Source organism: Cricetulus griseus, chromosome 6, assembly GCF_003668045.3.
Source record: "Cricetulus griseus strain 17A/GY chromosome 6, alternate assembly CriGri-PICRH-1.0, whole genome shotgun sequence".
In the NCBI taxonomy this organism is placed as follows: Eukaryota; Metazoa; Chordata; class Mammalia; order Rodentia; family Cricetidae; genus Cricetulus; species Cricetulus griseus.
In genome coordinates this window covers 100,257,725-100,270,535 of record NC_048599.1, presented here as the reverse complement: position 1 = coordinate 100,270,535, position 12,811 = coordinate 100,257,725, and the positions used below count along the sequence as shown (strand labels likewise).

Below are 12,811 nucleotides of genomic sequence, written 5' to 3'. Positions count from 1 at the left end.
CAAGGACCTCAAATCCTGCAGCTATTGGAACTGAGGGAATTTTGAGTTTCTGGGCCTCAGCAGTACCGCACCAGGTACTTTAACCTCTTGAAGCTTGTTTCCATCCTGGTAGGTTGCTAATGCCACAAAATTAAAAAACACTGATACGTGTGTGTGTGTGTGTGTGTGTGTGTGTGTGTGTGTGTGTGTGTGTGTGTGTGTGTGTGTGTGTGTGTGTGTGTGCCTATATACATACACACACACTCACATATATGTATATGCCTAGTGACATTACATAGTGAGAGAGTCTAATCTTCAAGGGTTCACACGGGTCTGGAGCGCGCGGGGCGGAGCAGCCGGAAGTGCCGGCGCGCGCTGTCAGCGACGCCGGAAGTCCTCGGCCGGCCTGGCGGTAACCTTGCGGGCCGAGCCGCGGCAGCGGAGGTGTGCTCTGCGCGTCTGAGCGTTGGTCCAGCGAGGCTCGTTAGCTGCGGGGGGTCGCGAGGTCGCGCGGGAGGGCGCCGAGGACCGCGGAGCGCAGGCGCGCGGTCAGGGCCTCGCAGCCGACATGTCCCTGGTGGCGGAAGCGTTCGTCTCCCAGATCGCAGGTAGCCCGCGTGGGCGGGGGCGGCGGCGGGGGGCCGAGTGGGGAAGGGGAGGTAGTTTCCCTGCAGCTGTGGGGCGGGAGTCCCCAGCCCACAGCCCGGCCGGAGGCGGCCATGCAGGCCTGGCCTCACTCTGCGGGTGAGGAAACTGAGGGCACATGGCCAAGGTCACCCTGCCGGGGCAGAGACCTGCCCCCGCGGCGCTTTGTTCCGCTTCTCGGAGGTTTGGGTGTGTGGAGGAGGCCCGGGGTTGGGGTTGGGGTGGGGGCGTGGCCTCAGGGCCACCCCTCCCCCCCCAAGGCCGCTGTGGGTGGTGGTTCCCAAGTTTGGGGTGGCCATCACTCATCAGCTTCCCGTCTTTACCTGTTGTTGACGGGCCACTTGCTTCTCCAAGCCACTTGCAAAATCCGTAGGATTCTTTGAACTGTCCTCAGTTGGCATGAAGTTTTAAAAAAGTAAACACTTTGATGGTCGTACTTGACTTGTAAATAGATTTATAAAGTTTTTTTTTTTTTATTGAGGTTTTTATTTTGGTGAAAGTGACTATGGTAGAGAAAGTGAAGAGTTTAGGTAATTGGGATGAAGGTTAACTCCAGCAGTGTTGAAAACATGAGTAAGATAAGGAGGTAGTCACTAGGGTAAACAGGAACACTTGAGATAAAGTAGTGTTTTGGAAATGAAAAGTATACTATGTTATAACTTTGCCAACTGTATTGAATTTGTGTGAACAAAGATTTCCCTTTCCTTTAAAATATCATTTTATAGGGGAGGGGAGAAATTTAAGGTGGATTGTAAGCAGCTTGAAAGCAGGGATGCTTGTTTTGGTTCCCATTGTACCCTAGTACCTGTCAGTTGGTTCTCTATAAATACTCATGACTTGAGTGAGAGAGTACTACTGAGATTTCAAGTAATGGTTATTTCTGTATGTTGTCTTAGCTATTTGTGGTAATCTATTAGGGTAGCATTTAAAGATAAATAATTCAGTAAAGAGTATTGCAACAGCTCCTATGTCAAATTGTTGCATGAATGAATTTTAGGTGTATTAAATATTTAAATATAACAAACTAATTTATAATACTTAGAAGGAAATTACAAGGACAAGTACAGGATATTATTTTAATAATATTAGATAGCAGAAGAGGTTCCTAGGCAAAATACAGAATGTACACTCCATAATAGAAAGTATTGGTAGAGTTGGGTATATAAAAATATTGGAAGCTTTTGAAGGTAAAAGACAGACACCATGAATAGTTGGTGTGGTGGCTCTTTCCTGTAATCACAAACACGTGGGAGACTGAGACACATGGATTGCAGGCTTGAGGCTAGCTATCCCGGGCTTTATAGGAACATGTTTCAACAAAGCATCAAAACAACAAAACAGTGAAAAACCCCACCATAAATAAATTTGTACATATTCATAAGAAAACTAACTAAAAAGAAAACATTCCAAAAGAAAGGCAAAGGATCTGAATGGGTATTTCATAAAAGGAGAAAATACAAGTAGACAATGGATAGGTGAATAGATGTGCTCCATGAGTAACTGATGAATCTTCTACTTAGGTAGGCAAATGTGAATATGATCACCTCTAGTATTGGCATAGAGAATAGAGAAACATTACTTTCTAACTTAGTGGGTCTGTAAATTAGGCTCCCTTTAGGAGCCAAACACAGCAGTGTTTACTAAAATGTTATACTTTAACCCAGAAATCATCTGTATGTGGATTTATCTGATAGAAATTTGAGAGTCAATTCTTAAAAGAACTATATAGTAATCTTTATTGTAGCCTTATATCTGATAGCAAAAAATAAGGATGTTCCAGATGTTTGCCAGATTTTGATAATACCAATTCCAATTTCATTTTGGTACCTAAAATAAGTGAATTGTCAAAGAGATATTTACTCCATTATTAGTACTATTCATAATGGCCAAGATATGGACTCTAACTAGGTGCCTGTCAACATGAATGGGTCAAAAGGATGGGCATATATACAAAAAGAATACTAATCAGCATTAACAAGAGGGCAGTTATTTCATGATGACATGGATAGAGCTTGAGATATTATGTTATGTGACACCAGCTAGGACTAGAAGCACAGATAATGTATGATCTCATTTTTCTGTTGAATCTGAACAAAGTTAATCTGATAGAAACAGAGAGTAGACTGGTGATTACTAGAGGCTGGGCAGTGGGTGGTGGGTAGGGGATGGGAGAGGCAGAAAGAAGCACTGTTGGTCAGAGGGCACAATCTGTTATTTAGACTCAAGGAGCGTAGTTTTGTGGTTTGTGTTCCTTCAATGGTGACCACAGTTGATAGTAACATTGTCTGTCTTAGGTTTCTAATGCTGTGATAAAGGCTATGACAAAACAACTTGGGAAGGGAGTGTTTATTTCAGTCCCTTATGAAGGGAAGTCAGGGCAGGAACTCAAGCAGAGACCATGGAGAAGGACCACTGCTTACCTGCTTGTCTTTGTAGCTTTCTCAACCTGCTTCCTTATACAACCAACCCAGGACCACCTGACCAGGGATGGCACACTGCCCACAGTGAACTGTGCCCTCAGGCATCAGTCATTAATAAAGGAAATGCTCCACAATCTTGCTTACAAGCCAGTCTGCTGGAAGGTTTTTTGTTTTGTTTTGTTTTGTTTTGTTTTTTCAATTGAGATTCCCTCTATCATGGCATGTCTGAGTTTGTGAACACTTGACAGAAACCAACCTGCACAAATGTGTATTTCAAAATAACCAAGAGGATAGATTTCTGATGTTATCACAAGAAAGTTGATGAGTTGATGATGGACATGTTAAGTAGCTTGATTTAGTCTTTACATAGTATGTACCTATGTTAAAAACTTCACATTTGTCATTTCAAAAAGCGAATTTATTTCTGATGTGGTGATAAACAGTTGTAATAGTAGCAGTTGGGAGGCAGAGAAAGGAGGATTGCCAATTTCAGGTCAATCTGGGATGGATGGAGATATATATATATATATCTCCTGTCTTTAGGGAGGAAAAGGAAGAAAGAAAAATAAATTTATAAGCAAATACTTGTGTGTTTACAGATACTAAAACTGAAGAAATGCTATATATATGTTAGCTTGCAGGCTAGAATTATACTAAGTAAAAAGTTATAGCATGTCATATCCTGTATGAACCCATTAAATAAATTCTGTATATGCTTACATAAGCAAAGAAAAACTTAGAGGAATTCAACAAATTCTCCTTAGGATGTTTCAAGAAAATATAAAGTGTTGATAGAGGGTGGAGGTCTGTGTTTCTGAATTGTTTGAATTACTGTAGTGTGCCTATTTTACTTTTGTAATTTAAATGATTATAAATTTTTAAGTTAAAGGATTATACTTAGTCAAGAACTGAAAATAAATGATTTGGGTTTGACCTTGACCTGTAAGTGATTTATAAATGTAACTCAGACCCAGTAACTATCCACAGTGTTCTGTTTCTGGTCATAATTTACCGTTTTTTGGAAGAGGGTAACCTATGGGGTAGAGATATGTATTTACATAGTTCTTTTGTTGTTGTTGTTGTTTGATGGGTTTTTTTGTTTGTTTGTTTTTTGTTTTTGTTTTTTTTTCTTTCCGAGACTGGGTTTCTCTGTGGCTTTGGAGCCTGCCCTGGAATTCACTCTGTAGACCAAGCCAGCCTCAAACTCAGAGATCCACAAGCCTCTGCCTCTTGAGTGCTGGAATTAAAGGCGTGCACCACCACTGCCCAGCTATGTAGTCCTTTTATAAAAAATAATTACGATATTTTTTGTAATTGAGAACTTTAGTTTTAGTACATATGGTAGATAGTTTGGTTATTCTTCTAGTGGACTTTTTGATATTTCTTTTGGAAACATTTAAGGCATCTGGTGTTTGTCTGTGACATTTCTGCAGTGCCTTCCCTGAGAGATTGGTTTGTAAAGGACACTGTTTTGTGATCTGCGGTGGTGTGGGTCTGGAGTGTTCCCCCAAAGCCCATGTTATCTAAAGTTTTTATTTTATTTTATTTTTTATCTAAAGTTTTGATCCCCTCTATAGCATTGGGAAGTAACTGATAGAAATTAAGAGGTGGTGATTGTGAGACCTGGGTCTCTTTTGCTGTGTGTCCTTACCATGAAGTGAGCGGCTTTGTTTTGTTATACCTGCTTCACCCCAGGTCCAAAGCAGTGAGTCGGTCCTACAGTAAATCAAAACCTCCTAAACTGAGGCAAAATAAACCTTTCTTCTTTGTAAGTTGATGATTTCATATATTTTGTTAGAGTAATGGAAAGCTTAGTACTAGAGAAGCTTTCTTTGAATTTCACAGTTTAACTAATCACCTTTGTCTCTTTACTAGCAGTGTCTCTCTCTTGCTTATAGAGTTTCCCATTCTTATTCCTTACTGTGGCTTTCTGTGTCTCCACAACCCTTAACTTTCTCTCAAGGCTTTGTTAATTATTACTTAGCTTATTATATTAGTCCATGAATTATCGTTTTTTTTTGTTTTGTTTTTTTTTTTGGGGGGGGGAGGGGGGCTTCCAATCTTGCTCTATTCCTAAAATAATCTTTACACTGCAAGTCTCAGTGGGATTGTTGTCTTTTTAATTTTTATTTTCTTAAACTATTTAGTGGGACTTTTCTTTTTCAGTACCTTCCTTGGTTTCCCAATGTCTGTAGGGCTAAGTGGCTTAAAAACCTCTCTATACCTGAGTCCAAGTCTGTCACTCTAGCTTCATCTTTTGTCCCTCCTTTCCCTCAACCTCTAGCCTTTTCTAAACTCTTTGTAATATCCATCTTTAGCCCATGCTGTTGTCTGCTTGAAGTGTCCACTTAAACAACTCCTGTTTCTTCTCAAGACTGAGCACCATTTGAATGTGTAAGTGCCTCTGACATTTTTTTCCTTGTCAATGAGATTAAAAATAATAATAGTAATGATCCATGGTCATTATAGAGAATGAAAATAATCCAGAGAACTGTAAGGAATAAAGTGAAAACCACACAACAGCCTACTGCCAAAATTAAGACTTTAAAATCCCATCTCATATTCAAAACTGTGGTGAGCAAATCTATCATTTATTTCCCCTAAATTAAAAATACAGACATAGATAATACAGAGGGTACATTTCTTTTGTCATATGATATAATGAATCTCTTCTCATGTCTATGATGAAATTATATGCTGTCAAATTGAATGGTTATGTAGTATTTCATTATAGTAAAGAAACCATAATTTACTTATGAGATCATTTGTTTGTTTGTTTGTTTTTTGATATAGTAACATAAAGTGTAGCACTAGCTGTCCTGCAACTGTCTGTAGACCAGGCTGGCCTTGAACTCACAGAGCTCTGCCTACCTCTGCCTCCCAAATTCCAGGCTATTGTGAAATTATATTCTGATGGATTTTTAGGGCTTTGTTTTATTTTGTTTTGTTTTATGAGACAGGGTCTCACTAAGTAGCCTTGCCTGGTTGGCCTGGATCTTGCTTATATAGACCAGGCTGGCCTCAATCTTGTAGAACTGCATCTGCCTTTGCCTCCTGAGTGCTGGGGTTTTTAGGCTATTGTATCAATTAATATAAATGAAAGATTCGTGGCAGTAGGAGCTCTGTGTCTGCACAGGAATACCTACACCAGCTCATGCTTCTATTATGTGGCTAAGAAAATTCAAAATTTGAAAAGCAGACAGTAACAGGATCTAGGAAGAAGAGAAAGCATTTTGGGACCAGGTGCTGTTTGGAATGTGTGATCTCAGGCAAGACAGTCCCTCTTTTAAAGGGCTTATAGTTTTTAACCTAGATTACCCAGCATCATCTTTTTTTTTAAAAAAAGTCATATGATTATGAATTTTCACTGTTATCACTTGAATTCCTTTACTGCAGCACCTGCATAAGTATTAGAGTAGCCAGGTGAAGGTGCTTTTGTTTGTCTCATGATGGCTATTGGTCTTATTTTGCATTCCTACCACTTATTGTGTAATAGGCTGGCAGTTCATATTAACTAGAATAGAAAGGGAATTTGGCAAGTCAGTTTGCTCAAGTTGATGTGTGCCAAAGCCATTGAAGGTGTATATGATTTTTTTTTCTCTTTGCACTGGTGCTTGTGTTTGTGTATGTGGCTTTTTTTGGGGGTGGGGTGGGGGGTACATTTCTTAAAATGGAAGAGGAATTTGAATTACTCTTTTATCCAAGTAATATGGAAAGAATAATAATTTATGACTTTGAATGAACAGTTTGGTTCTCTAGATTATTATAGGCTAGATTTGGATTTTGTTGTTGTTTTGTTTTGATTTTGAGACAGGGTTTCTCTGTGTAGCTTTGGAACCTGTCCTAGAATGCACTCTATAGACCTGGCTGGTCTTGAACTGAGAGATCTGCCTGCCTCTGCCTCCCGAGTGATGGGACTAAAGGCTACCACTGCCTGGCTAGATTTGGAATTTTGAAAGGATAAAAAATGGTCCTGGATATTGGATTGTCTAAATAATCTATTTTAAATTTTCATTGCCATTTTTTTGTGGTAACATTACTAATACATACATTTCTGGTTTACTTATGTATTTTTTAGTTAGTTGAGCATGAGTGTGTCCCTAAATGTGAGTATCTTGAAAATACATGGGATTAAAACAAGCATGTTTTAGTTGAGAATGTGGCTCAGTGGTAAGGCAGTTACCTATCATGTGGGAGACCCTGGGTTTGATCCCTAGCATCACACAGAGACACATATACCTACATATAAAATGGGCATATTTTAAAAATGTTTATATTAATATAAATAATATTATATTTAATATTAATAAAATATGCTTCCTTCTGTTTTTTCCCACATTAGCACAGGGCAGTGTAGATTTACATAGCACCAAGAAAGGTTCTAGACGCTAAAATAAATGAAAAAATAGAGGCCTAAAAATATTAATATTGATAGAGGTGTAGTATTGCCCAGGGGAAGGATATATTCAAGGCCCTGTGTTTGATGTTAAGCACTACCAAAAAAGTAGGGTGGGTTTTGTTTGTTTTTTTGTGGGGCAGTGTTGCTACTGTTCACAAGGCCATATTGAGATCTCAAAGTATTTAATGATGAAAACTACAACAGATAATTGAAGAAATGTATTAATTTAAGAACATGTGCTGAGGAGAATACATTCAGTTCTTTTACTCTTGGAAATAATTTTTTTTCTTAGTTGATTTTAATGTGTTCTTCTGAGGATTTCCCAGGGGTATTGAGAAAGGCACCAAAGAACTACTAAGAAGTGAATGAAGTGGTTATCACATTTCAGATTTTTTTTCATTTTCAGTCATATGAATAATATTATATTATGGAACTTACGTTGGTAGATGTGAAGTTGATATTGAAGGGGTAGGTGGTTGTAGGCAAACGTTTCTTTCTACCCACCAGTTTCCAAATAACCGACATGGAGTCTTAATATTAATTATAAATGCTTGGCCAATAATTCAAGCTTCTTACTAGCTAACTTTTACATTTAAATTAACCCATATTTCTTATCTATGTTTTGGTATGCCCATCTTGCTTTTCTCTGCATCTGCTGGCGACTCCACCCTTCTCCTTTGAAGCCTTCTGTTTGGCTTTCCAGTCTTACTTTATTCTGTTCAGCTATTGCCCAGTCAGCTTCTTTATTAAACCAATTATAGTGGCGTATATTCACAGTGAATAGGAATATTCCACAGGTGGTGAAACAGACAAAATAAGAAAAGTATAGGTTATATTTCAGATGAGAGGCAATGTATAGTTGATTGACAGGATGACCTACTATTTGATCTTAATGTATTCTTGAATATATTGCAATGCTTTGCTCCCTTTGAAAGACATGTTTCCTGAAATAATCCATAGTTGAGCAATAATGTCAATTTTAGTTTTCTTGTAAGTTCTGTTATAAATCGATATTCTTAAATAACATCTCTCTCTGAGATGTGTGTGGGCTGGAACCTAGTACCTTGAGTATGTTAGGCAAATACCGTGTCACTCAGCTGTACCCATAGCTCCATGATTTTTTTTTTTTTTTTGGTTTTTCGAGACAGGGTTTCCCTGTGGCTTTGGAGGCTGTCCTGGAACTAGCTCTTGTAGACCAGGCTAGTCTCGAACTCACAGTGATCCACCTGCTTCTGCCTCCCAAGTGCTGGGATTACAGGCGTGCGCCACCACCGCCCTGCAACTCCATGATTTTTTTTTTAAAGATTTTATTTATTTATTATGTATACAACATTCTGCTTCCATGTATATCTGCACACCAGAAGAGGGCACCAGATCTCATAATGGATGGTTATAAGCCACCATGTGGTTGCTGGGAACTGAACTCAGGACCTCTGGAAGAGCAGTCAGTGTTATTAACCACTGAGCCATCTCTCCAGCCCTAGCTCCATGATTTTTAATGATTCATCTTAAAAGGTTTTGGTGATGGGTCCCCTGTAAAATAGGTCAGTATTATCTCTGTGAAGGCTTTTGAGTTATTAATGTTAGCTTAAGCTTTCCATATTTGAGTAGAAATTGAAAGAAAACACCAAATCTCTTAACATTTTTCAAACATATTTAAGAAATATCTTGAGTAGTTATTAGATAGACTGAAGAATAGATAAGATGTTGAAAATTCAGACTTCATTTTTTAAGACAGAAATTATAATATTCAGTAAATTTAGCTAAACTCATTTACATGTAGAAGTATTCGATTTGCCAGTAAGAAAAATGCATGCTTTAATTTTTTATTGCTTTGTAAATGACCCTCTATTCTTGAACTCTCTTCTTATTTTTGTACAGTCTAAATGAATCATGGTTTTGAACTTTTTTACATCAGTAATAAAAATGAAATTTGATGGGTTAGTAGTGAAGGCTCTTTTCATAAAAACAATCATTTTGTCATGACAATTTCCATTAACTGTAACTGTGCTAGCAAAATAGAAACCATAAAATGCATTTCATTGTGTGTTTTTGTGCTAATTGCATATTTTTATAACTAAGAACTTTTCTAAACCACAGAAATTTCTTTATAACTGAGTTTGCCCTTGGATTAAAAAAAGATTTCTAGTGTATATTTAATTTATCCTATTGAATACAACATTCTTTGATGTAATAGAATTTCTTTTTACAAATATCTCATTATCTGGTTAACCTAAACATTGACTAGAACTTTATGTTTTTGGGATGGAAACATAACCTAGTAGAATACTTGCCTAGCATGCTCTCCTAGCATGCTTGAGGCCCTGGTTTCAGTCTTCAGCACCACAAAAACAAAAAACAAAAGTTTATGGACATCTTGAACTATAAGTAATGTTTCTGACTTGCCTGTTTTATTAATTTAAAGGATTGTTATGTTCTCATTGCTTTTACCATTACTACTTTTCAGTTGAAGACACTGATTTGGTTAGTGATGAGAACTAGTTATAATATGTTAACTATTTAACTGGTAATTGATTTTTTTGTTCTTCAGTTGGAATTATGAATTATTGTTTCTATATTTTCCTCTGTATTAGGGGCCTACAGAGGAGGAAAGTTAATAGGGCATAGGTATAGACATGAATATGTGAGAAGGAATTTATTTGAGGAATTGGCTTATTTGATTATGGATGATGAGATATTGCACACAGGCTGTCTATAACCTGGAGACCTTGGGATGCTGGTAGTGGACTCAGTCCAGATCTGAAGTTCTCAGAACCAGGGAAGTCTAAGACTGAAGGCCTGAGAGAATCCAGGGAATGACTGATGTGAAGTCTCAAGAGTCCAAAGATTATAGTTCTGGTGTCCTAGGGCAGGAGATGAGGACCCTGCTCATGGAGGAAAGGAAGCAAGCAAGAGGAGGAAGAGGGATGAAGGGAACATGAATCTTCTCTTCTGCATTATCTATCTATCTATCTATCGTCTATCTATCTCTATTTACTTATGGTGGTTAGGAGGAATGTTTGTTTCATCTTACACTTTATGATCCATCATCAGAGGAAGTCAAGGGAAAAAGTCAAGGTAGGAACCTGCAGGCAGGAACTGATGCAGAGTTCATGGAGGAATGCTGCTTATTGACTTGTGAACTGAACCCATAGGAATAAGGGTCCTTAATGGCCAGGTATTGAGGGTGAGGTTTGGGGATGAGAAGAAGGCAGAAAGCTGGAACCGGGAGGTCTTGCATAAGCTAATGGCTTATGCAAGTTTATTAAAAAGTATATATCTTATATGCTGTTTGTAGGGGAGAAATAGGCCGAAATCAGCAGAAAACTAAATCAAACAATGTTGATCAAGAGAACAAAAGATACCTCAGACACAGATGTTTTAGGACAGATAACCACATCCTTGAGTGGGGAAAACTGGACTCCCAGGAACCGAAACTGTGACTCCTTTAGGCCAGTGGTTCTTAACCAAATGGGTCTCCAAATGGGTCTCGGCCTCTTTGGGGGTTGAACAACCTTTTCACAGGGGTTGCATATCCTGTATATCAGATATTTACATTTCGCTTCATTACAGTAGTAAAAATACAGTTATGAAGTAGCAACAAGAATAATTTTATGGTACAGGGTCACCACGACATGAGGAACTGTATTAAAAGGTCGAAGCATTAGGAAGGTTAAGAACCACTGTTCTAGGCTATGGCTCTCTAGCCCCAGACCAGTTCTTACCAGTGCTGCCCTTGGGCAAGGACACAGCTAAAGTTCCATTTGTCCTCCCATCACGGCCTCTGAGAAAGCCTTGGATTGGCTTGGCCCCTAATAGGCTTGTTCTTCATGGCACTCCACCTGCTTTCTTTTACAATCCAGGACCACCTGCTCAGGGATGGTACCACCCATAGTGGGCTTGGCCTTCAAGTCAAATTTGTATTTGCTCTTGCCCCTTAGCTGATTAGGGGAAGTACTTATTTACCAGTCTCTTCTGTAAACACCCTCACAGACACACCCACAAATAGCACCTAGATTGTTCTCTGAGTAGTCCTTGATTGGAACAAATTAACACCTAAAATTAAATCATTATAATCCTCTAAAATATTTCTCCATCTTTCACATGTGTTTGTGTTTTAGAAATCATGGACTACAGATTAAAGACAAGTATTTATATTTCAACTTACTGTTTTAGATTATCTTTCTACCATAGATAATTGACTTTACTGGTCTGCCTGTAGAAAAAGATGTGGTAAGATTTGAGTTATGTTAGATGAATTGAATTAATCATTTGGAGTCATTTGTTTTTCTTTTTGAATAATGTAGCAACTGCTGTGTAGATCAACCCCCCCCCCCTGTGTGTGTGTGGGGGGGTGTCTAGACTTCTGCTGTCTTCATTGCTTGCTGTTCACCTTATTAACTGAGTCAGGGCTTCTCTCAGTCAAACCCAAGCTCACAAATAATGGCTAGTTTGGCTGGCCCGCATTTTCCAGGGATTCCCTGGATTCTTAATATAATTCATCTAATTTTATTCTTTAAACAATCTTAGAAGACATTTACTATTTCCCCCTTTACAGTAAGATAATGAGGTCAGAAAAGGTTAAGCAACTTGGTCAGGGTTACTCAGATGATAAATTATAAAACTGGGAGAAGCTACATGATTTCAAGGCTTAAACTTTTTCTTTACACCACCTGTTTTCACTTACTGTGTTGTAAATGGTTGTTAGCCCCTCTTGTTTCCTTTCCTTCCATGTTAACCATTCAGTAAAATTAGATTCTGGAATACAATGACAATTTTGTATTCATCTTTTTCTTATTAAAATAATTTATGTTTTAGGCATTTACTAGTTTGTTCATTTAAATGGCTTTAATTTTTTTTTTTGGAGGGGGGAATCTTAGAATTACAACATATCACCAAAGTATGTTTTAATACATAGCTTTTAGTCATATCCACAAGTATATACTTGAGTAAATAGAGTAAGATGGTCAAAAATTTTTTTGAATTAATCTACAAGGAGGCTCAATGTCTCCTTATCTGAGCTAAATGGATGAAAGAGATGAAAAGAATGTAATCTTATTTTAAGTGCCATTTATGTCTCTAGGAATTCTTTTTATGTGTATATTATGTGTATTGAATGAACAAAAATTGATTGTAGACCTGCTAAATATACTTTCTGAAATGAATGCTATGTAGTTTATGTATTCATATACCACAAGCAACAAAGGCTCCGATAGCAGTCAGTAGGTTTCTTCTTTCTAACGACTTAGGATAACTTGTAAGTAAGGCCATAACTCCGTAAAAAAACTTTCAGTCACAATTTTTTTTTTTCTTTTGAGACAGGGTCTCATGTAGTCTAGGCTGGTTTTGAACTTGTGATTCTGCTGAG

At 38.1% G+C, this 12,811-nt stretch overlaps 1 protein-coding gene across 2 annotated transcripts in view; it reads left to right on the top strand.

Moving 5' to 3' along the window:
* The first annotated feature begins 359 nt into the window (after window positions 1-359).
* Mtx2 (metaxin 2) overlaps window positions 360-12,811 on the top strand; it is a 56,360-nt gene continuing 43,908 nt past the window's right edge. The window contains exon 1 of one of the 2 annotated variants that reach the window (XM_027420144.2): window positions 360-587. In XM_027420144.2, coding sequence (XP_027275945.1) covers window positions 548-587 — 40 coding nt within the window. In that variant the 5' untranslated portion in view covers window positions 360-547. The remainder of the gene's footprint in view (window positions 588-12,811) is intronic. The other variant, XM_027420142.2, reaches the window with a different exon arrangement.